A 26,182-nucleotide genomic window follows, 5' to 3' on the forward strand; every position below is an offset into this window, starting at 1 on the left:
CCAATTGGACTATAAAAATCAGTTTTCCTCTTGAGCCTTTCAATTTCGCTATGGGGATGATCTACCTCTTAGACGATCAGTGACCTGGAAGGGAGTATTTCATAGTGATTGAGTTAATGTTATGATTGTCTCTTAAAAAATGTAACACTGCGTTTGATAATATACTATTCCGATTTTGAGGAACGCAGGAGTTAGACCAAGTAATTAAGTCAAACCAACAAGACGAGTTGCTTTAACAGCAGTCAAAAGTATTACTAAATCTGATATAGTTCGATACTAATTTTTGTTCATCTTAATTGAATCATCAAAAATGGAATCCAATTCTAAATCTAGAAATGCCTTTTTAACAGAATATTTTAACTTGTCAAATCTTTCAAGTATAAGCAAGGAACTGCTCCATTGGTTTTGCAATTCATGAATATATGGATGACCTTTCCAAACTCAATTTTTACGTACTTTTGCAAATAACTTTAACTTTTTGTTGGGGACCTTTTAAACATTTTTACAATTTTCCTGACTTTAGTTATAATAGGTCCAATAATTTAATGTTTAATTATAACCTCAGTTGTTTCATTAATTAACAATGAATCTTGAGTACAATCTTCTCTTAATAAACATATTCACTATTTTAATCCATTTTCTTTGTCTTCATCATTATTGTTATCTAAATTTTTAAAAACAGTGTTCTCATTATCGAAACTTTTATCAACTTCCAAGTGACTGGCGTCTTTTTTGTAAAGAACTGATATAAATGCCAGTTGTATAACTTAGGCAAAACATAATTTTTGATCACATCTAGAATTTTTTCAAGTTTCTTCATAACGCTTGCGCCATCAGTCGTAATACTAATGATATCATCCTCAAGGTTTATTTTAAAGTTGTGGAGTCTTTCTTCTAGAAGTGAAAGGCACTTTTCTGCTGGCATAGACCCTAAAATGTGAATAAAATCTAAATTCTAATAGCTTTTCAGTTTCCGAAAGAAGTCCACTCATCAAGTGTTAAGGAAAATTTAGAGCCTCTTGATATTTGATCAATTATTTCCTTTATAACTTGCTTTTTAATCTGCTCGTAGTAGTCTAACACTATTTTTCTGATAGTATTATGTGATACAATTAACCCTTGTGCAATTAACCCGTCTCGTATATCAATGGAATTACAAATTGTACTAAATGATATACCATCTTTTGCTGTCATACATGCCAACACTTCAGATAGATTTTCCTCTTTTTTCGATGTTGTTGAAAAATAATTCATCATTTTCTGTTTTTTATTTTGAAGTTCTTCTAAATCTTTCGAATTTGAAGCTCTTGTGGATAAACTTGGTGCTTTCGATTGCAATGTTACTTTAAGTTTATGTTTATACAGTAAATGGGAATGTAGACTTTTTGTTGAACTACCAGTTATTTTCAATATTTTTTTTTGCATGTACTAACTTTGCACATGGATGTTTTATCTGTTACTCTTAAGAAATGTCTCCATATTAGATTTGTGCTGTTGAATTCAGCATAGCTTGTCATGATATTTATTTAAGTTCTAATTTTTTTTTAAATTCTAAAGTTCTTAAATTATTTCAACTTACATTTCTTTATCAGATCCCTATTTATCTTTACTTTTTTTATTACATTCCTAAAATTCCGAGAAATTTTTGTGAAAAATCCCAGGATTACCAGATCAAAAATTTGTACAGGATCCTGGGATTGCCACCCCTAATTATGAATTATTTAGATAATTGTATATGAAAAAGCAAAATTTAAAACATTAAATACTGTAGTACTCAATCAATGTTAAAAGGTTGTTTTTTTTAAAAAACAAACTAACTTACAACTATGATATGTGAAAATAATTTAAAAACATTAAATTCAAATAATTATGTGTAAAAAATAAGAAAATAGAAAATCAAAACTTTTAAAGAATTAAAAAAAAAAAAAAATTAAGATGCCTTTTTATCAGTCTAAAAAAAACAAAAACTTACTAAATTTGTACTCATAAATAAACCCTCTTAAAATACCTAGTTTTTTTTAGGTACTTTAAGGGCTTCTAAATTAAACTTTTTATCTTAGATAATTGAATTTTACACCAATAAAAATAGCTAGTAGCTGAATTTTGTTAATTTCTATCGATTAGAAAAAGATCTATAATGGGATACTTAAGGCAGTTTAGGTAAACTTGTCTGTGTAAGTTTGTAACCCACAAAATTAGGTTTTTCCATATTTGCCCTACTTTTTAATAGCATCAAAATGGAAATTTTTTCCACTTTTTATTTTGGTTTTATATATATAAGATTGAAGTATGACAGTGGGACAGATTTTTAAAAATTTCTTTGAACATTAGTGATTATAACCATCATCAGAATTAAATAACCAGATTGAAAGGTTCAGTTATTAAGAAAGGATTGGTAAGAAGATATTAAATATGGGAGTTAAGTAACTTATTGTTGCTGTGATAAAAAATTAACTAGAACCTAAGTATCTCAAGAAAATTTTTACAGCAACTAGACAACTTGTTTTAACTACTTATTTATTTTGAACTTAAAACTATCTTTGTCCTTAGTGTGTTGCTATCAAAGATTAAAAGAAGAGATTTGAAATAGGATGCTAGAAATGATTAGATCCTTGATGATGTGAAAACTCAAAAAGGAATTTCAAACTATCTGCTGCATCTAATCTTTATGTTTAAACCACTGAATTTTAGATTTACCAGACACAGATTAGTCAGAGAGAATTCACAGTTTTTAAACTTGGAATAAAACCAGTTTGTATGAACATAAAGCTTACCACTTTGTTATGTTGAGTATCTTATATTTACCTAGTGTTTTTGTGTTTGTATGTATAATAATGCAATAATTTATAAACTATATATGATTATAAACTTAATTAAAATAAATACCTTATGACACTGACCAAGGTTTAACTTTCTAATAAGAGTACAATTTTCAATTAGCTTGTTAATTGCTTGCGGTGAAACGTTAAAACATCCAAAAATTTCCAGCATCTCAAGACTAAATAAATTTAGGCAGGATATCATTTTAAAACAAATTACAATAAGAAAAGGTCTATTGCATTTTTATCTTCTTGATTAGCAAAGTTGTGTAATAACATAAAACATTGATTTCCATCATCAGTTCAATTTATTTATGAACTCATTTTTATTCCCACACAATTGGTTCAATTTAATATAAATGCCCAGAGGAAAAAACCTAATACAAGAAGAGATTAGAAAAATTGAAGTTTATCATGAATCATCTCTATTGTGAAATTACTGGAAGAAGTTCTTTTTAAAAAAAGAACTTGAATAAAGAAAAAAGGATAAAAAAAAGTGAGCTATTTAAAAAAACAAAAATTTTCTGAAGACAGTAGAAGATCATCCACACTGCGTATAATTCTATAAATCTGTGAGTCATACAAAATCCTATTTGTAAATAGATATTTTGCTGTAGTAAACCAGATACTCTGACCTAAACCCAATTGAAACACATTTGTGGGATATTAATATGAAAAGTTTCTGCAAGTAACAAATAGTAACAAATGAGCTGAAAGTGTGATTTTTTGAAGCATAAAAAGGACTGGATGACAAAACTCTGAAAAATTTAGTAATGACATAAATGTATGTGTGTGTGTGTATGTATGTATGTATGTATGTATGTATGTATGTATGTATGTATGTATGTATGTATGTATGTATGTATGTATGTATGTATGTATGTATGTATGTATGTAAAATATAAAAATAATACAAAACCTTCCAGAATATTTATCAGCAATTTTAACCATTGACTCATTTGTTATTCCTTGGCAGCCATTTAATAGTAAGTAGACAAGCCTTTAAGAAAGTACAGAAAGATATTATTTGAAACTAATTATGCCTGAATTAAATAAACAACACATCTTTGAATAAATGAGATTACTAAAATTTTAACTTTTAAGCTGCAATATAAATCACTTAATGAGATTAAATAAAGCGATCTAAATAAGACAAGTTAAAAAGATAAAATTTAAAGCACCTGGGCAGACTATTGCATAATGCTGTAATACCAACATCAGTGACATTGCTCCAACTAATGTCTAAAGTTTCAATATTTTTACAGTGCACAGCTACATGTATGAGGACAGCTTCACTATTCAAAATACCACCGCTGCAACCACTAATACTGAAGTCCTAATAAATTTGAAAAAGGTACAGTAATATTTATCACATTTCAATCACAGTAATAATTTAATTTTTAAAAATATTAGGTGTATATTTATAAAAAATATTTTTTGAAGTAAGATGGTGTAAAAGAAAAAAACCTTTAGAGAAGCAGATACTGTCTGAAACAAATGTTTTAGACCATCTTCAGTCAAGTTTTTACCATTACACTGTGAGATAGAAAGTATTGCTGGATATCGCTTAGCTATTTTCGCAAGTGTTATATCTGTCAAATTGCTTTGACGTTTTATACGGATCACTTTCCCTAAACATTAAACATTTAATTCTTTCAATATGCATAACAAAACATTTGATTCTCTTAATCTATATCTTTAAGATTAATCAATATTACTGATAATGAATGTATAAAACAGTGTATCTAGAAACAGATATTTTAGAAAAAATAAGCATGAAGGTATACTATCAACATTAGCTGAAGAAATTCTTAGAAGATTTGATGAAAGCTGTAAAATGATTTTATGTACTTTTTATATCTAAGCTAGTCAAGGTCAGTCAATATTAAGACAATAATTAATGCCTAAATTAGTTTTTGTCAAAAATTTAATAACCTGTTTCTATGAATGTTATCTTAAAACAATATTATTTAAATTTAAGTCCTAATAAAATTTGAAATAAAACTTACAAAGAGAATCATCCATTCCAATTCTATAAAGCTGCTTACACACACATAACATTTTCATAATATCTGATAATGTTAAGTAAGACATTATACGTAGCAAAACTTCATCTGGAAATGGAAGGTGAGATGAAACTACTGCAGAAATCTAAATTAGAAAAATAAACTTCATACACGATCATTTTATGTTAAGAGGATTAATGGCCCTACATGAACTACCTAAGATTTTAATGAAAAATTTTGGAGTGGTCTAAATCAATAAATCACAGCCTGAAAACTTATGCTCAATATTTTATGTGGCTATTAATTAATGATTAACTAAAAAATAGGGCATTTTGTGTGAAACCTTGTCCTTAAAGTAAAATTTTTTTTTTTATTTTTATTTTTAAAAGTTAATAACTACTGTAAAAATTGTATACAAACTCAAATTTTCCAAGTTAGTAGGCACTCTGTGAAAACTTTCAGGTAAGTAAAAATTTCCTTGTAAAATTGCATATTTTTGTAAATTTAAAGAGTTTTTCTTTAAGGACTAGATTTCAAAACTCTACAAATCAAATTAGATATTGATATACTCATACTGTATAGACATTTTGAATAAATTCAGGAGGTAAGAATTTTTTATTTAAAAGTTATGAGTTATTAAAAACTGTTACTTGAAACTCAGAAATCTTGGAAAAATATATGAAACTGCAATGACTTTAAATTATCACACGTCATTTACATTTAAAAAAGATAAATATCATTAATGGATAGTATACTATGTTAACACATAAAACCATGAAAACTATTGGATTTTATAAATAAAACAAGTTTCATCAAAATCTGAGGTTGTCCATGTAAGACCATCTAAAAATTTGTCTACTTGATATAGAAGGTGTAGTATATTTTATTTTCAACTTATCAATTTTTACATAGAAAATCCTTTTATCATTTTTTGTCAAATCTTAAATAATCTTACCCTAAATCTTTTACTAGTTGTTTAATAACTACTTGCTAAATTTTCACAGGTTATACAGTGAAAGGAACTTACAGGAATACTCACCTTGTGAATTGTTTTTTTATCGGTTGTAAAACCTGAAAAAAATTTATGTGCTAATTTAACAACCAATTTGAAAGAAATTTTCACTAGTACAAGTTAAATTTACTAAAACAAAATTGGGGATTAGATTAGAAGCAGTTGATAGATAGTGGAAATCTTGCTTACAATTTTCAAAGGATCTATCTATTTCAAAGGATCATCATCATCATCATCATCATCATCATCATCATCATCATCATCATCATCATCATCATCATCATCATCATCATCATCATCATCATCATCATCATCATCATCATCATCATCATCATCATCATCATCATCATCATCATCATCATCATCATCATCATCATCATCATCATCATCATCATCATCATCATCATCATCATCATCATCATCATCATCATCATCATCATCATCATCATCATCATTTTAAATTACATTTACAAAATGATCAAGTTTTTGTTTGACAACTTTTTTTTAGTACCTTTGAATTGGAGTTGCAATCAATAAAACTAATAAATACCTCTACTAGATGTCACTAACTTCGAAGAATTCCAAATTACTGATTTTGATTTAATCTAAAAGAATTATACTTTACTATTACACATTGCTTAGATGTTTATGTCTATAGTTATTTTAAGAGACAGAAGATAATTAAGCATTTCCAGAAGAATCCTCTTGCCAACTTGAAAAGATATACTAATTGAATTTAAATTATATAATGATATTTCATTTGGCTTTAACATATATGGATATGCATTCTTATGTAACTAAGAAAATGATTTCTTTTAGATTTCAGACATAACAAAAAAAAAAAAAAAAAAAAAAAAAAAAAATAGGCTAAAAATCATTTTTACATAACCTCCTACCCAAACAACTCCCTATGAAAGCAATAAGCTAATATTGTTTTGTAATAGGATCACTTATAAATATACTAAGAATCTTTCTATTAAATTTTTACAAAAATAAGCAACGGCATAACTGTTTTTTTTTTAAGATTATTTATTGACAGTCTTACTTTTGAACACATTTTTAAAAATCAGCTTAAACATTTTAAGAAGTTAATTTTGTTGAGCATTCTTGGATTGGGTTACTTGTTATCAAACAGTCTTAAGAAATATACCTTAAAAATGTTGTGCGAAATACTTTTAAAGTTAAGGTGTTAACTCAATAAGCGAATATTTGAATAACTAAACATCAGAGAGAATTCGCTAATGAAGCTACAGAGTTTGTTTTTTTTTTTAAAAAAAAAAGAAGTTCTTTAGATCAAAATTATAATGTAGTTGTTATTAGATTTGCTATAAGATAAGCATCTTGAGTGCAAAAAGCAACAGAATAGATATTTTTAAAACAAGATTTTTTTTTAAAATAGTAAAGCATATACAGTACAATCTCTCTGATTCGAACTTCATGGGGAAAAATAAAAGTTCGAATTAGAGAGATTTTCAAATTATAGAAAGTTGATTTTTTTTCAAATATTCTGGTCAGACTACAAATAGAAATGAAAAAAACAAACAAATAGTGATTCTTAGGCCTAAATGCAATAGAGATTATATGCTTTAAACATTTTTATTTAAAAAATAAAGTCAGTAATTGTAGATCGCCTTTTTTGAATATAAGCTCATTTGTTTGAAGCGTATCAACCTTCACCCGTTTAGCCAAATTTCCTTGACGAAAAGCACCAAAGAGTTTATCTTTATTCTTTTTCCAGGTTAAAAGAATGTTTGGTGGAATATCAAAGATTTTCAAAACCTCTATTTGTTTTTCCTTTCTCCAATTCCAGTAGAACATTGTGTTTCCGCTTTAAATTAGTTTCTTTATGCAGTCTCTTTGATGCCATGATGTTTTTTAAACAAAAGATAATAATTCATGTTAATCATTTTTCAAAAACACAAAACATTTGAAATTTGAAAAAAGAACTCAACGGTTTACGAGCTTTTTACACATCAGAAAATAAAAAAATTGATTTACAAGAGAGATTCTCACTAAAGAGTCCGAAAAATCCAATTGAATTATGGAGGTTTTCAAATTATAGAAATTCGAATTATAGAAAGTTAAACAAAAGAGTTTCTTAAGCGCATTTCTCGGTGACTTTACATTTAGTCGAATTACGGAGGTTTTTAAATTAAGGAGATTCGAATTAGAGACATTGTACTGTATTGCAAATGTCAAAGACTTATACTTTTTTTTAAACCTCTGTTATTTAATTATTCTGTTATTTAAATAACTAGTAAAAATTGATACCTTTTTATTAGAATTGTTGAAAGACAATCCTATAAAAAAGTGATCAATTTTTCAATATGACAATAATAACACAGGGCTGCGTTTGAAAAAAATTTTTCTGTTCCTGGGGGTTTTTTAGGTAATTCCTAATGAAATTGGCCTCCTAAACCCGAATATGACATTCATTTTGCTCAATCAAGTCAGGTTATTGAAACACTGCACACCTGATTGTTTTAAGAAAAACGTAATTTTCAAGAAATCTCTCATTTTTCATTCTAGTAATGTAATACATTGCAATAATTAATTGTGAACTGAAAAAAGGCTCAATTTCACTCCTTTATATACTTTAAACTTAAAAACAACTTGTGAAGTAATCGAATGCTGTAAACAAAAAATCTATTTCCCACTAAGAAAATTTATTTCCCATTAAGAGCCCCCATTCTCTTGGTTGGTAAGGAATGCCAAGTGCCTCTATTTAGCCTTTTACATTATTGCAATATACCAACGAGCTAGAAGAATCAACTTCAAAGAACCTTTAAAACTTTTCTTCTCTGTTTCTATACCAATAGAAGGAAGATTCTTTGAAGAGGAGATTGCTCTCACTAAGACGTGAACCAAGAAGTTGTGCATTCTCTTTAGAAAGACCAAGATCTCTGGTCAAGTTATTTAATTGACTTTGAGTGAGTGGTCTTGGCAAAGTCATGCTAGACGTTGGCTCATATGTCACAGATATGTCAGTGTCTTCCACTTTTACACCTTCCATATCCTCTTCAAGTTTGCCTTTCTCAGGTGGAGAAGGAACTGGAACTCCTGGACCATAAAGTACTGGCTTAATGGCAGAAGGAATATCAGGATAGACCACCATGTGTTTGTTTTTCTTATTGACACCTGAATAAATTTACATATTTATTTTCAGATTTTTATCCACTTTTTTATACAATTTAAAGAATTTTTTTGTTGAATTTCAACACAATTTTTATAAACAATTCAAACTTCATTAGACTATATGTGGGGCAAAGCTTTTGTCTTGATCGCCAAGCCTTATTCCGAACTATGCACTGTAAAGGGACTTTACTAACGTAGTTATAGTGCATTGCTGGTAGTTATGGTACATTGCAGAATCTGTCGGGACTATTTTTACATTTTCAATTCATTTTTATGAAATAAATTTTAATTATCTCATATATTAGCCTGTAAAAAAATTGACAATGATAAATAAAACTTTATAAATATACTTAAGATACTGTTTTTAGATATATTAGTACACAACTGTCACCTGGGAATTGCAATAAAATGGACACTCAGCTGTTATATGCGGTAAAGAGCCCTAAGTCAGTTTCTTAAAAACTAGACCTGATTGACAAATTTGAATCCTAGATTCGGATTTAGAAGGCAAATTTCATTGAGAATCACCTAAGAGAACCCTAGGAACATTTTTGACGCAGACCAGTGTAATAGACACACACTGAAGCAAAATCTTGTCAGATGCTCCCTTTCTTTCTTTCTTTCTTTCTTTCTTTCTTTCTTTCTTTCTTTCTTTCTTTCTTTCTTTCTTTCTTTCTTTCATGCTACATGCAAGAGATAGGAAAAGATCCTATAGTTGAATATTACACATTATGGAGTATTTTATAACAAAATGTAAATCCTGAGAGGATAGGGGATAGGGAAACATTAATGCTTATACTATGCCACTTACGGAAATATTTTATATTTTAAAATGTATATTTTTCTTTCCATTTTACAGAAGAAGCACTGAAGATGTCTTTAGATAATACCATACAAATAATCCTCTAATTTAAATGGCACTAAAGAGTCTTTAAAACAAGAATAACAGCATATTTAAAATATATGCTATTAACAATAAGTTAAAATGGTAGGTAAAAAAAAATCAAAGCAGAATTACAACAAAAACCTTACTAGCAGAAGATTTTAGACACAAGATTTAAAATTGGTCAAATAACTTCAAAAGAAAGCACTGAAGAGAAAATACCTATCCTGGATAGAAATAGAGCAATAATTTTGAAAATTTGAACAAAGTGCATTTAAAATTTTTTAAACATACACATACACAAACACATGTATACATATATCTAACATTTTAAATAATTCACTAAATTTTTAGTTATTGATAAGTAATTAGGCTATAAATACTTATCTAAGAAGTGAAACAAATTAGATTAAATAGACACTCTAACTTTATATTAAAGAATATATATTTTAAAATAAAAATTACCTTCTGGAGACTTTTACAATGGACTTTAAACATTCTTTTCTTTGGCTGAATATGATGAACTTTTTGATAAAAGTGCTTTTCATTTTTGAATAATTGTTGTTGGTTATAAACTTCAACACTTGAGGTGTTAGACAAAGGAAAAACATATCCTAGCATAGGATTACATATGGTAAATACAGGATTAAGAGAATCATCAAAAGAATAAAATTGAGATTCAATTTTTTTTTTCCCTTGACATGTTGTCTTATAACAAACAGAGTTCTTAAGATTATCAGAAAAGAATTCTTCTGATTTGTGGTTAAACAAAGCTGAATGGGTATAACACAGGGTTGCATTATTTTTGGGTGGTAATTCTGCTTTATTAACAAAATTCATATCATTAAGTTCAGAACACATTACACTCCAGTTATAAGGGCTAAACGATGAAAAGACTTCAACATCATCAGTTATTATCTTGGTTTGATTTTTATAAGATAAAGGAATATATGGCTTTGCATCTCCTTTCAGCTGCTGACACCGTCTCACTTCAACAGATAATATTGCTTTACCACATTGCAAGCACCAGTTAGCATCTTTATCATTTTCTTCATTGCATTTAGGACACTTTTTAATGTACTTAAACTTTCCCAATTGAAGAATTTCCATTTTAAATCTAGTAAAAACACACACAGATATATATATATATATATATATATATATATATATATATATATAATATATATATATATATATATATATATATATATATATATATATATATATATATATATATATATATATATATATATATATATATATATATATATATATATATATATATATATATATATATATATATGTATAGTATAAAAACGCATTTCAACAAATCGAAATTGCTCACTTAAGTTTTTAAAGTATTTTTCTGCTCAACTTGTCCTCAACTTCAACGCAGCTGTCTCTATGTATGCATCGGCTTGGAAGCTGATTGTGATTTGCAAAACTCTTTTCACTTTTTTAATTCAACACGATTTTATTTCAAAATATCTTCTAAAAGATGAAATGGCAAGATGCAAATTAAATGAAAATTATCAACTAATAAATTCTTGCATCAAATGTTGCCCAAAGAGTGGAGTATTCAACGCGCAATTGAACTTGGAAGTTATTATAGTAAAGTTTAGATATTTTTTTACTGACCCGCTTTTTAAAAGCTTGTTTACAGGGTTCCAAAACAGGATAAATGATCGGGGAAACTCCTTTGTTAACTCTACACTAAATTTTTTTTTTAATCTAAAAATACGAAATCTATTAACTTTACTACCACTGCATAGGTTACTTATTCATAAATTCATTTTAACTTATTCAAATTTAATAAATCATTTGTAAATATTTCAAAAAAAAAAATTATTTTCTTAAATTTAACAACGAACCGACACAGTGTTATCTACAGCTTTAAAAATGCAAAACAGCTTAATCATATCTTCCTAAATTACTAGTTGTCAGATTTTAGCATATCTGTCAAACCGGGATAAATAAAGCAACAAAATAAACAATCATAAAATAACAAACTCTGAATTGGACTATTTTCCTTATTATCACTTTTCCCTCTTAGATCGCTGTCACATCAAAACTCCATGGCTTTAAAATCACTGTTTAGCATCCGACCGGCTGTGAACCAGGTCTGATAAATAGCAGTATTTCATATTTACCTTTACATTTATATATAGTACAACATATTTATCTACTATTAATGATAATCCTAAAAAATATTCTCTACAATTCATAAAGAAGTCTTTAAATGAGACTTTTAGATGAGACTTTTACCATTAGTTGGATGTATATATGTGTGTCTGTTTACGTCCATTTGCGGCGTGTGTTATGTTTATAGAGTCAGTCTGTAACATGAAGTAACAACAAAACAATAAAGATGAAACATCAAACCTTATTTAAAAAAAGAGTACTATTTAGGTAGTATGCATTAATTGAATAGTATACACCTACATATATATATATTCTAGTATTGAACCGTTTTTTATAACTTCAGCATAAAAAGCATAATCATAAGATAATAAAAGTTTCAAACATGCTTATAAAATTAGAAATAAGAATGTCTATTAAGTTTATGACTTTTTTTATAACCTTGTGTTCTTGTGTCAAAATTAATGGTGACCTTAAATCCACTACTCTATAATCTGTTAAGTTACATAAGTAGACTTCTTGTAGAATTCTTCAATAACAATTAGCATTATATCATCAAAAATTGCAGAGTATAAAGAATAATTGTAGCATTAAATACAATAAGTATATTTTTAAGACAGCTTTTTAAGCTTAAGTTTCCCCTTCTTTTATAATGTGACAAATATCTAGAAAGCACTTGATATAAACACAAGTTTGGGTTCTTTTTAAAAAACTAAATAAAACTATTATCTTTCTCATTACTTTTAAATAAAATTTTATTTGTTTATGATGCAGAAACATTAGCTCACAAAACAGTTAGAAAACCCTAATCAGTCCTGAAGACTAAAAATTATATTACCACAAAAGTTTTTAAGTGTTTGTGTCAAATTGGAATCAGTTTACACAGAAATTATGCTCAGCTGTTTTATTATTCTGATTAAATTTTTGATAACAATTTTGCAGCATTTTGAATAGAAATATTATTCTTTTTACATTTAAACAATTACCATTGTTGTTTTTTCTGGTAGTCAAATAACTAAAAAAAAAGGTTATTAGTATATTTATGGAAACTTAATAAAAATAGAATAATAAAAAATTACAAAAGTTTTTATTTAGAGTAAGGCAGTAGCAATCATCATATATATAATACTTTTTTGATTGTAATTATTTGTCAAAAAAAGCTGTTATATATTGATATGTTCACAGTTATAAATTAATAGTTAAAAAGTTGTTAGAAAATGTTTTTGTAAAAAAAACTTATCAAAATCTGATACATAAAAACCAAGGATTACACTTACATTGAACTGTTTCAAAGTCCAAACTAAAAACATGATATTAATATAAAGCACATAATATAAAATAGTGCTCAATAAAGTTAGTTTAAGATAATGTTAGCATTAAAAAATTAAGAATCAAAAATTAAAAAAAAATTCATGTGCACTGGCTGAAATACTATTTTAGTATTTAATATTTATGCTAATGGATATACATCATGACAAATTTTCAAATAATATTAATAATCATTTTTGGGTGTTTATATATATATATATATATATATATATATATATATATATATATATATATATATATATATATATATATATATATATATATTATAATAATTATAATAATAAATTTCGTCTTGTTAACAAATCTTTATAAAATATATTTTCATTTAGGCAAGTGCTGCTAAATTAATAGAACGTTTACTGTCAATAACTTCAGCTTCATTTGGGCCTGGAGAAGGACAAGACCAAGTAAGTAGTTATATAATTTTATTTGCTTATATTTTTGTTTTGCTTTTTCTATTAAAATCATCAAATAACTTATTTTGCTCACATTTATAGATGGTTAGAGTTGTGCTTTTGTTTATTACTTTACTATAAATGTTCATGAAGATTACATAAGAAATATTTTTTAAAAAGAAGATTATAAAAAAATGTTGTTTTTATTTTTAATTTAAAAGCTTAGAGGTTTTATTGATCTTTTGAATTTTATTGGGTTTTTTTGTTTAGTTGTTCTTTTTTAGATAAACCATGACATTTAAAGATATTTTTCTTTTTCTATTTACATGAGCATGTGCTCATTCTTCTCAGAAGTTTCTACTATTATATATTTACAGAAGAAAATTCTTGTAATAGTTTTGTATTTTGGATACAGTTGTGATAAAATTGTAACAAAATGTTCATTGATAATCTGCCAATATAGTTTGTCTAGTAAAAAGAAATGATTTTTGCCCGCTCTATTATGATAGCTTCTAAAAAATCAGGTGATTTACTCAATAGTTAACTCAAATTTTTCAAATGTCTTTTTTAAATTTATGAATTAAAGAAAATCTATTTAATGATTATTTTATTTATAATTGTGTTATGAAATTTTAATATCAAATCCTATTATTACCATAATTCATTCAAGAGTAAGAAATGAAGATTGGGACTTTGTATTGTGTTTCTGTTTGCTAGATTGATATCAAGTGCAATCATATTTTGAACCATTCAAAATAATTTTTTTTAAAGGAAGTTTCCTTTGTGGTAGAGATTTTCATTAGCATTCTTCTTCATTCTTTTGAAGGGACACAATCTTTGTGTTTACCAATATTTAAAATGTTGTAATAAATTAGCTTTAATTTGTATATATAGTGTTATCATGTTAATGTAAGTTATTATATTAAGGTTTAAAAAATAAATTTATGTTTAGTTAAGCATTCAAAAGAGTAGAAATGAGGATGCAGGAAGCTATACAGAGTTAGTAAGAGATTTTCTTGATCCTGCAGAATTTCACAAAGCAGTACGTAAGCAAGGAATCAGTTTTTTTACTGGTGTTCCTGACTCATTATTGAAAGACTACTGTGCTTTTGTCACTACTAATGAAGCTTCTGGAAGTCATGTAATAGCTGCTAATGAGGGTTCTGCAGTTGCTCTTGCTGCTGGCTATCATTTTGCAACTGGACGAACTGCTCTAGTTTATTTGCAGGTAATTGTAAAAGTTATTAGGCTTTTTTAAACTAAAGCATGTTTTCAAAAGAGTAATTCATTAAGAACCCTATTTTTATTTACCAATAATTTTTAACCATGATCATTTGTTTTTTCACTGTTATTGTAAATGTTTTTAATCTAACCTAATAAAGAGGACAGAATCACTATACCATTGTCATGGCAACTAGGGTTTCTTACTTCAGTTGTGTATGGGATCATGAATTATTAGCCAATAAGATCAAGGCAGAATACCATTTAATACAATAGCTTCAAACATATATGAATTAAGAGGGTGAATCTAAGTTATACCTCTTTAATTTTATGTAAAAGTATAATCACTTACTCTAATGCTTGCATTAATGACTTCATTCTAGTTTAAGTGTTAATCTACTAATAACATCAATTGTTATTATTATAGTGGTAAAGCAATTTAATTTCATTTGTGTTATTTGAGCAAAGATGACACCAATTTAACTTTTTCACTCCTGGTATCTATTAGGATGAAGTGCTTTACAATTGGTTATTTGCCTATTTTACTTTAAGCTAGCTTAATCTATAAGCATCTAGATTAACAATTTTTGAAAACTTTTGTCCTAGGATTACCTGCAGGTTTTTTATTATACTATTTTATAAATAAGTTCTCTTACAAATAACCTTTGTAAATTTAAAAAAAAAGTAGATTTTAAGATTTTGAATCATGAGATCTTAATGAATCAAAATCAAACTACTATCTTGATGAAGCAGTTGTAAGTTTAAACAAGTTAGGTAAAAAGTTTGAAACACTTCAGAATGTAATAAACTAAAAATTTCATGCATTTGCTTTATGTTAAATTGACCAACTTAATATTACATGGATCGTTTTTTAGAATTCTGGTCTTGGAAATATTGTTAATCCTATCATGTCTCTAGCTACACCATCTGTATACAGTGTTCCTATGCTATTGCTGTTAGGATGGCGAGGTGAACCAGGAAAACGAGATGAGCCACAACATGTAACAAAAGGACAAGCAACTCCTGGAATTCTAGGTGTTATTTAGTATTTTGTTTATGATTATTTTCTATAGTAAGGCATTGAAAATTAGTTTATGAAAATGTAGCTTTATTTATTTAAACTAAATTTTTAGATTAGTACAATTTCTTTGGCTTTTTCAGTACTATAGTACACTCAGTAAATTAGTATTAGCAAAGAGTCCTTGTTTTTCTCCAATATAGATGACAATTAACTTTCTGATCCACCTTTTAGCAATTTTAAAAAACAATCATGAAACTTATTTAAAGTATCTTAGAATAACTATTCAATTGATTCTTTAAAAATTTACTGTAGAAACTGACAAGTATGTTAAAAGCAGGAGTTATTAGGTTTCTTCTAACTCAAGAGAATTCAAGAGAATTGAAAGAGAATTTTCTAATTCTTGTTTCCAATAAAACTAAAACTTTTGAAACAAGTTTTAGATTGTGTGAAAAAGTTCTTATTTGCTTAACTTTCTTTCTTGGTATAATTTTATATACCCTATTTTTAATTTGAACCCTGAACTGTACTTCTAAATAAAGTAAACAGCATGAACTAACCATTTGTTTACTTTCCAGTAGACTGTTGACTGTTTATTAGGGTTATGACTAAAAATCATTTTAAAAATTTTTTTTGTTTCCCATGCCACCATGAGTGGAGAATTCATTTTTTTAAACAGCAAGTAGCATAAAAAGTTTTATATCTTAGAAAAGATCACCCCCAGCTGAAGACTGTTTTCTCCTGTCTTTTTCTATTGTTAGATAGGTACAGTTAAAGATAATACAATTTTAATTCATTCCTAATTTCATTTTGCTAATTATATGGATTGTTGTTTGTAATCTATTATAGTATATTATATATTTGTTATCATCACCTGCCTTTTAACATGTAATCTTGTTTAGGTAGTCTAACTCATAAGACTAATTAAATTAACTATCAATCTATTAATTGGTGAGACTAAATAAAGATGCCTTAAAATATTCATTCTTTAGAAAATAAGAAACTATATGAATCAAATTAAGTGATGTTTGAAATGGAAGAATGCAAGAAAGTATACTGTATCATAATTGAAGATACACAAAGAGTTCATCCTAAAAATCTAAGTTAGTTAAAGAAAAAGTTAATCAAGATACCAATAATGAATTAAACAGTGAAAATTAAGAAAATTTTAGCACTAAAGAAGAAAAATAAAATGTTCTGGAAAGAGGATATGGCTTTTGTTCATCACTTGTTTACTTATTATAGGTTGTTTAAGAAAACAGGAAGCTTCCCTAAAATAAGTTTAAAAAGTTTGCTAATTATATGCAGTGCAAGATGGATTAGCTGAGCAACCTATACTTAGCTAGCTTATATTTTACTTTCAAAATAATCAGCCAAAAGTCAGTCTTCATATGGCTGACCGTTGTTTGACTATTTTGAGTGAAATCTGGTTTTCTAGTAAATATAATCAGGATAACTACAAATATCTAACAGTTTGCAAAGATCACTCAAAAACAATAAAGACTTTAAAGAGTTTGTTGTCAGTTGAGCAGACACCAACTCCGATTCAATAAGCAAATATTTTTGCTGAAAGTGGATTTAAAGTTTTTCATGATTTACTTCATTTGTACAAAAGCATTGAAAAGGTTAACATAAAACTTCTTTTTAAAAATGAATACTAAATGCCTCTATGTTTCTATTTTTCATTAAAAAAAAGCCTATTTTTTACATATAAATATATGACTTTTTTTAATATAGTTGACACTTTCAATTTGTATTTTCTTGATTTTTATTTTGAAAAAAATCCACAAAAAATAACATAGGGATAGGATTTTAAAATTTGTCATATTGCTACTATTTACACCATATAAATTATTCAACAATCCTAAGTTAATTTCAAAGTTGATAAATGAAAGAAATTTTCTTGCCTCTGGTTTTCTTTTGCAGTAAATGCCGGCTCCTGTTTTTGTTCCTAGTATTGGTAAAAGAATGCTCTGGGGCTTCTGCTAAAAATTATTTCATATTTACACCAACTGCAAAAAAAATATTCATTTTGGTGTAACTAAATTAAAAAAAAAAAAAAGTATTTTAGAATCATTCATTTGTAATTTTTTTCATTTTATTACATAGAGTTAGATAAAAATCAACTTAATCATCATAACAAATGTTTCAGTTTGTGTTTAATGATAAGTTTTAAAGTTTGGGTTTTGCTTTAAAAAAAAAAAAAATTAAGTTGAATCATTTTTTTACTGCTTGAATTATAATTCAAAAAGTCACATTTTGTCAACTTAAAACATAAGATAGTAAAAGAGCTTTTGATCAATTAAAATGCTTTCCAATGCTTCTGAATCTAAATTGATACCAGTTATGTCTTGCAGAGGATATTCTACTGATATAAATCCAATAGAAAACCTTTGGTTTATATTGGATAGAAAATTGAAAGATTGTAGGGCAACAAGTGAAGATAAACTGTTCCAAATTCTTCTTGTTGGTTAGAATGCTTTGCCAAGTGACTTATTAAAAAGACTTGTAGATAGTATGCCTTCTAGATGCGCAGAAGTCATAAGAAACAAAGGGTGGCCAATTAAGTACTAATACTGCTAAAACCTGAAAAATACTTCACAAATCCTAATTTCACTTTATCATATATAATATACAATAATATCATGCATTTCAATCAAAATTGTCTTTAATTACTTTGATTATGTGAGTTTAAGACAATTTTTAAGACAATGTGGTTTTTTTTGCACTCCCCTGAATATATAAATATATATATATATTCCAATGACCTAAAACACCACATTTCTGAGATTGTTTTCATTGCAGTTTTTTAGTTTTATATTACTAAGGAAAAGACTAAAAGTTTTTTTCTATATAAGGGCTCGTTATATTATCGTTTTGGAATGTTACTGTTAGCTTATTTCTAACTATATTCAACAAGCATTGATATTAATGATTGCTAGTTGAATATAGTTAAAAATAAGTTAGAATATAGTTAGAAAGAATACAATAGAAATTATAATCAGCAGAAATCTTTTTGCCTCCACTTTTCTTCTGCAACAATTGGTAGCTGCCACCTAAAAAAGTTGACCTTTTGGTCAAAATATTTTTTTACATAGGGTGTAAAAATCTAATAATTATCTTAAACTTCCAATATATAACCTTTGTTTTGAGTTAGTAAACTAAGTTGTTCAATAGTTTTGAAAAAAAAAAATACTGACAAACTTATTCTTTAGAATATTCAAAGTTTGGCAATTAATCATATAAAATCCAGTTTTCTTCCCAAATTTTGACTATGTTAATTAAATCTTTAAATTGTATGTCAATCAAAAAACAAAATTTCCGCCTTAAGTTTGGAGACTAAGCCCAGTTGAGGGATTGGTCTCCAAATTTAAGGCAGAAATTAAAAGGCAGCGTTTAAATCTTCTTGCTTTCAAATTATTTCAGATTATGGCTGCCAGTGGCTTCTGCCTCCTCTGTGACCTCCAAAACATTCTACTTTCAAAAAGAGTTCTTGCAGCAACTGCAAATTGGGAGGTAGAAACCAATGAAGGCAGAAGCCAGAACATTCTGCCACCAAATAGATTTTTGGGAGCTGACTGCCAATGGTTTTTTATTCGAAAAATATTGGCCTTTTAGGAGAATGTAACTTTGCTGTCATGAAACATTATCGCATCTGGTTAATTTGATGCACAAAATTTATTTGAAAAATTTTTTTTTTTACATCAAACTAAGGATATTTGAAAGTAAAATGACAATGTAATAATTTACACTAGTGATATGGATGCTATTTTTATTGTCTGAAACAGTTTGATACCCTACTTTTTTTCTCTAGCGGCTTGTGGAATTCCATTTCAAATACTTCCTGATTATTTGGAAGGTGCTGAACAAGTATGTTTTTAAATTTTTTAAAAAAATACAAGTTATTTTAGGTGAGCAATCAATTAATATATCTTTAGGACTAATATGCATTAAAAGCATTAAAAGATTACTTTTTCATATTACTATTTGGCAGTTACAAATATTTTAAATGTAAGCTTGATAATAAACTTTATGACCATTTACTTTTGATGATAAGGAGAGAAAAGGTTTCTTTATATTTATACATAGTAGTCTGTTTAATTGAGATTGTAACTGTAATTTGGACATAAGGTTGTTAAATGATATTTTTAACAAGTGTAATGTTAAATAAACTACAACAAGGTACTTTTAAAATTTGTTATAAAAATATTTGTAATTTTTCTTGGACCTGTGGTAACATTTTAGTTTTTTTTCTGGCCCTGTAGTAATTTGCATGCAGAAAAGTTAGTCATACAGCACTCTTTGATTGATAAAGGAAAATATTTAAATAAATTTCAACAAAGACTTGCTATAGACTTGGTTAAACAAGGGTAATCTTTTAGAAATATCTGAGTTACAATAATTCCTTTTACAGCAGTGAAAGCCATGGTAAAGAAATACAAACTGTATGACACATTTGAAAATTGTACTGGACAAGAATGAAAACCGAAGAAAATTCTAAGAGAAATATTAGGAATTCTAAAAGAAAAGTTGTTTTAAAAAAGTAAAAAAAATTACAGATAATCTGAAAAACCTCACAAGAACCAGAATTTCACAGACAACAATTAGAAATCTTATTCACAGAACAGGGTTTAGCTAATATTTAGCTTGTAAAAAACCATTTTCAATAAAAAATTGTATGAAGAAACAACTGAATTTTGCAAAAAAGTATTATTTAATGCCACTATCTTTTTGGTCTGTTGAATCCAAGTTAAACTTAAAATATCGGTTATTATAAAGCTTTTCATTTGAGTTACATGATAAGAGCAATTTATTATGGTGGTGGAAATGTGATGATAGGAAAATGGGGTTGTATGGCATGGTATGGTATTGGTAAATTAGAATTTATTGTTAAAACTATGAAGCTAGATTGTAAATTGATATATTGCACAGAAATTCAAAATCTTCAGCTAAAAAACATAGATCAGCAATTTCGTGTTTTAATAGGCCAATGATCCAATACAGGTTGCTAGAAAAACTTGTAGCTTTTTTTAGCAGCATGTTTTGGATCCAGTAGAGCATTTAAGGTTTTTATTAGCTAAAAAAAGGCCATAGATCAATAAAATAAAAAAAAAGGATTAAAGAAAGGCTGTTGTTAAGTCATGATCATGATTGAGAGTATTCAAATCAAATGTCTAGTGGAATCAATGCCAAACCGCCAGACAGAAGTAAATAAAGCAAAAGGAGGAGCAACTAATTATTGAAACATGTTATGAAAATATCTTTATTTGCTAACTATTTTACAAAATATGTATTTATAGCTTAAATGTATAACATTTTCTTGTACAGTTATCTTTTCTGCTATTGTTTTTTGACCTGCTTTTTTTTAAATTAAAGTAAATTAGTCCTAGTTACAAAATTTGTATATAAAGTACCAAGTTTACTCAAAAATGACTCTGTACAATTAAATTCTTTTTATACATGTGCATGTGTGTGGTTCTTACTCTGAAAACTCAAATATAAGATACATTAAAATCTCTATTTTATATTATATATATATATATATATATATATATATATATATATATATATATATATATATATATATATATATATATATATATAACAGTTATATACATATATATATATGTATATAACAGAGATTTTAATGTGTCTTGTATTTGAGTTTTCAAAGTAAGAACTACACATATGCACTACAGGTCTTTTTGTACTAAATTGTTTTTTTTTAGGTTCTATACTCAGCAAGAAAACACATGGAAGTTTCAAAAGGACCATATTGTTTACTAGTGAAGCGTCAAACATTTCTTCCTTACAAAATGAAGTATCCAACATCTATGTATGTATTTTGCATTATTTGAAATTGAAGCATGTTTCTTGGTTGGTTACTAATATAAGGGTATTTTTATTTTTAGTTTTGATGGAATGCCTTTAAATCGTGAAGGAGCAATTGAAGAGATAATTAAATGTTTACATGACCGTGATGTTGTTGTAGGAACAACTGGAATGTTGAGCCGGGAGCTATTTGAGCTGCGTGAAAAACACTTCCATGGACATGAAAAAGATTTTTTGACTGTTGGAAGCATGGGACATGCCTCTGTTATTGCTTTAGGAATTGCTTTAAAGAAACCAAAAAGACAGGTTCAAATTTTGTTGACAGTTTTAAACCAAAAAGTTACATGACAAAGTTACTTATATTTTCTATACACATTCAAATAAAAGTTTTTATTTATGACAAGTAATACAGGAAAACAATAACTAATAAAGATAAATTTTTTTAAAACCATTTAGTACAAGAAAGAGGTATACCACCCATGGTGTTTACTTTCGCCCCTATTTCCAACCCTCGTGTGTGCAACTTCTGTTAATGATTTACTATTTAGAAGCCCCTTTTAAATAATAAAAACCAAAAAAATCTTGCACACACGAGGGGTGAGAGTAGATATTTCAATTTTGCTAAGTGTTATTTAAAATGACTTCTTAGCTGTTTTTTTTTAAAGGTTCTAACTTGGAATGGATAAAAGACTAATCTATGAAATAAAGGGCTAATCTATGAAATAAAAAATACATTTTCAACTATATTTCAAAATAAAGACTTATAAACCTCTTGTTAAATTTTATTTACTCAGTTAAGCATTCATTTTATTTATTAAATATTATATTATCTAGTATTTTTAAGTATGTTTTCATATTCTGCACAGTTGTTTTTAAATTAAAAAATTCACAAAAAACAATTTAGTTTAATTTGGAACACACTATGTAGATAGATTCGATTCATGTTACTTTAATCTCTCATTCACACTAAATAATAAACGCAAGTAGAAATATGATGATTAGGACATCAAAATCATGTTTCTGTGAGCATAAATTATCCACTAAATAAAGTTTTGATTTTATATTAAAAATACTTCGAAAATGCTGTCTTTTGCAATAGGTAGTGCATATAAACTTGTACATTTTACCTTCGCCAAAAGATATTTCATTCGGTTGTTGATTGACATTTGATTTATCTCGAACATCCGACTTAATGAAAAGATAAGGAGGAACATCATTAAAATTATTTGAAATCGAAAGTTGATGTGAGCAATAAGAACACTTTTTTTAAGAAAAAAGTTCAAGACAATGTCTTCACATACTTTTGAGAAGTAGAGATCATTAATAGTGCTAGTTGAACTTCGCATGCACAATTAATTATTGCAAATTACTTCTGACTCAAAAGACTGAATTGGCTTATTAAAATAATTAAATGCTCCATTTCAGTTCTAAATGTACAGATCGAGTGATTTCCATTTTCCTCTTGCAAATGGCTAAGAGCCAAATACTTTTTGCTTTATTCCAATTATTGGAATCAATAAACCTTATTATAGAAGCAATTTTTTTCTTTGATATCAGAGTTTTTCAAATTAATCAATATGTTCTTAGACAGCTTGCTTGAAGTCCAAAGCGCGAGTAAAAAATAATCAATGGTACATGTGTTCAATAACTTAACTGGCTTTTTAAAATTTGATTTAATAAGCTTTCCTCCCCAATTGGGAATATTACTAAAAAACCATGAGTTTTTACATTGTTTTTTGTTAACTTTGAATTTCTTTGGACTGACTACATCCTGCTTATTAGATAGTGAGCGCTTTTTATTCTTGACAGATTTATCTTCATCTATGCTTGAATGATCATCAAATGACAAATGAAGAAGAAACTAAATTAATTTTAGGCTTCTTATTCAAAAACTTTTTTAACTTTTTTGACTCATAAACTTCATCTTCCGCAGTTTCAATTTGTGTCAACATTGAAGTTTCTGGTTTAGCCTTATTAGTAAAAAAGAATGTTAGTAATACAGCTGGATTCGAAAGCATCTCTAAGTACTTTCCACATGCTAAATAATAAATTACGCTAGCGATATGCGCACAGCAGCCTACAGTTCTCATGCTGGTCTTACAAGTACAGTACCATCCTTCAATTCCAGTTTCATCATTTGCATTAGGTAAATATTGCACGTACACTTTATACTTTGTAGACCCAGAATGACGAGATCTGATAATAAGAGAAAGAACTTTTGATTTCCCTATCAATTGAACAATTTCACATATTGCCAATTCATATTTTCCTTTATTGAAATGTTCAGAAATGCAGCTTAAGCATTGCCTAAGTTGATATGAGCCCAAAGTGATGTTGTTTTTTTATTATTTCTTCAGACAATTTAGGAAAACCAAGTTCAAGTGTTGCTTCAATGTTTACAAACAAACTCTTTTTGTTTAGTTTTTCAGTTTTGACCAGCTTTTCCAAACTATTTTTGAAATGAAGCTTTACTTTCATTTTATTAATAATTTTTTGTTTGTCATCCTGGTCTGAGTAAAGATGCTTGAAAAATCTATTAATAAGGGATGTTGCAATTCTGTAGTTGGTGAGTTTGTGAGGCAAACATTTATTGCGCACTTTATCTAAGGCTCTGAAAGATGTTTTTAGAAATGAATATGTGACTTCGATAACCCAACAACATTTGGTAATCATTCTAGATTGATTAGCTTGTAATGTTGTCAATTGTTTTTGACCTTTTTCTACACATGCAGGTTTTTTTGGCTCCAAATTATAAGTATTTTTTAAGTTATCAAGACAGTCTCGAAAACCTCTATCAAGTAATATAATGTCACCAGGATGAAGCAATTTTCTAAGATTTTTGTTGCCTAGAAGTACATCATTCATGATTGAAGCATCGTTTTTTGTTGCCTCGTGAAGTCCAAACACATCGACAATATTTCCATTTGATGTAGAAAATAAAAAAGGTTTAACCAAATGTGTTTTTTTTTTGTACGCTGAATGTTTTTCGTTGAAAATAGTTATTGCTGCTCTTTTAGCAATAACAGTAAGTTCCGTTGACAACTAATATCAACTGAGATTCTTTAGCATTAAATATTTCTTTGGCCAATTTGCTGTTATTTGCTAAACATTCACTCCTTGTTAAGTGACCTACACCTAAGTTATTAGGGATGAAATCTTTGACAAAAGCATCTCTCACTTGTTGCAAATATCAAGATACTTCAAAATGAGAGTCAATATCAAAATAATCAGCAACAGTGTATTGATCAAGGCCAGTTTTTAGCCAAAACAGAAAGATGGCTAGAACTTGAGATTTAGATCTACTACTGGTGTTTCTGAATGAAATCAAATCTCCGCTTAGTTCTTCAAATTGTTGTCTATTGAATCCAGTAGTTCGCTGGCAAATAGAATCAGGTAGTTTTGAATTATGAGAAAACTTTGAAAATAAACTGCTATGCTGAGCGTAATATCAAAACATCTCTTGTAAAGATTTAACTTCTGATACATTTAGTTTCACATTCTTTTTAACAACAATCAGCTGATTTAAAGCTTCATTGTTTAATAATCCAACTTCGTTTAAATGTTCTCCGCAGCATCTTGATCCAGTAGGTAAGAATTATTTTTTGGACATAAGCATCAATAATGCCTTGCCCTGAAAAAATGTGACATACGAATAAATAGTGATGAGAAGCAGTTGTTCGAGGTATATCCACTAAAAATGATGTATTTTTTTCGCTCATTCCTTCGCTTTTTTTTAGCTCAACTAATTCTTTTTTAAACTCAACTAGAAAACTTTTTGAAGACTTTAGTGATATTTGTTAATTTTGTTCAATAATCGGTGGGCAAGCTGATATTTGATTTGTTTCTAGAGTTTCAGACAACTCAAGATTCGTTGTTTGAAAATCAAACGACTGAGTCTCTATAAATCTACTTAATGGTGAATTTATTTCCTCATTCTCCTTTCTCCGTGCTCTTTCAATACAGGCAGCACAGCAATGTGTTCCAAGCTCAATGACATTTTTGTTTTTGTTGATTGTTTCTCCTATTTCATTTAGGAACCTCAACTTCATTTCTAAAAAAACTCTAGATATTCAAAGCTTATTTTTTACTTTATCCAATCTTTGGAAACAACATCCACATCTATATTCTCTTAAAGTTATTTCACTCATTTTTAGTTTTATTTTGAAAAAAATTAAAACTTATTTCAAACTGTTAATCTTTTCAATTTGGTACTTTTTAATTTTAAACAAATAACTTATATATGCCTGTTGGGAATTCTCTTCCGTTGGGAATACAATTTAATAGCATTAAGTGGTTATTATAGTCAATTAAGTATTAGAAAATTGCAAAACTTTTTTAAAATTTTTCCTTTTAAATAAGCGGTTCATTAATCGTAATAATTAATTAACTTCTA

General features: G+C 27.5%; 2 protein-coding genes across 8 annotated transcripts in view; one reads left to right on the forward strand and one right to left on the reverse strand.

The window, feature by feature from the left end:
- Positions 1 to 11,447, reverse strand: part of LOC145186523 (uncharacterized) — a 31,064-nt gene extending 19,617 nt beyond the window's left edge. For both annotated transcript variants that reach the window (XR_016455259.1, XM_090096740.1), the window contains exons 1-9: positions 11,201 to 11,447; positions 10,321 to 10,972; positions 6,388 to 6,442; positions 5,865 to 5,896; positions 4,829 to 4,970; positions 4,287 to 4,450; positions 4,001 to 4,155; positions 3,739 to 3,819; positions 2,887 to 2,998 (exon numbers count right to left, since the gene is read on the reverse strand). Coding sequence is in view for 1 of the 2 variants with exons in the window: in XM_090096740.1 (XP_089952866.1) it covers positions 2,887 to 2,998; positions 3,739 to 3,819; positions 4,001 to 4,155; positions 4,287 to 4,450; positions 4,829 to 4,970; positions 5,865 to 5,896; positions 6,388 to 6,442; positions 10,321 to 10,965 (1,386 nt within the window). In the remaining variant the exon portion in view is untranslated. The remainder of the gene's footprint in view (positions 1 to 2,886; positions 2,999 to 3,738; positions 3,820 to 4,000; positions 4,156 to 4,286; positions 4,451 to 4,828; positions 4,971 to 5,864; positions 5,897 to 6,387; positions 6,443 to 10,320; positions 10,973 to 11,200) is intronic.
- Positions 11,330 to 26,182, forward strand: part of LOC145186526 (uncharacterized) — a 28,837-nt gene continuing 13,984 nt past the window's right edge. For 2 of the 6 annotated variants that reach the window (XM_090096746.1, XM_090096743.1), the window contains exons 1-8: positions 11,330 to 11,466; positions 11,909 to 11,975; positions 13,653 to 13,730; positions 14,671 to 14,946; positions 15,815 to 15,974; positions 19,772 to 19,827; positions 21,687 to 21,793; positions 21,870 to 22,095. In XM_090096746.1, coding sequence (XP_089952872.1) covers positions 11,931 to 11,975; positions 13,653 to 13,730; positions 14,671 to 14,946; positions 15,815 to 15,974; positions 19,772 to 19,827; positions 21,687 to 21,793; positions 21,870 to 22,095 — 948 coding nt within the window. In that variant the 5' untranslated portion in view covers positions 11,330 to 11,466; positions 11,909 to 11,930. Of the gene's footprint in view, positions 11,467 to 11,540; positions 11,628 to 11,783; positions 11,976 to 13,652; positions 13,731 to 14,670; positions 14,947 to 15,814; positions 15,975 to 19,771; positions 19,828 to 21,686; positions 21,794 to 21,869; positions 22,096 to 26,182 lie in introns of those variants that run through there. The other 4 variants (XM_090096744.1, XM_090096741.1, XM_090096742.1 and 1 more) reach the window with 3 other exon arrangements.

Source organism: Hydra viridissima, unplaced genomic scaffold (assembly GCF_058129835.1).
Source record: "Hydra viridissima isolate aposymbiotic clone 2 unplaced genomic scaffold, HvirCarnegie_v1 scaffold_8, whole genome shotgun sequence".
Taxonomy (NCBI): domain Eukaryota; kingdom Metazoa; phylum Cnidaria; class Hydrozoa; order Anthoathecata; family Hydridae; genus Hydra; species Hydra viridissima.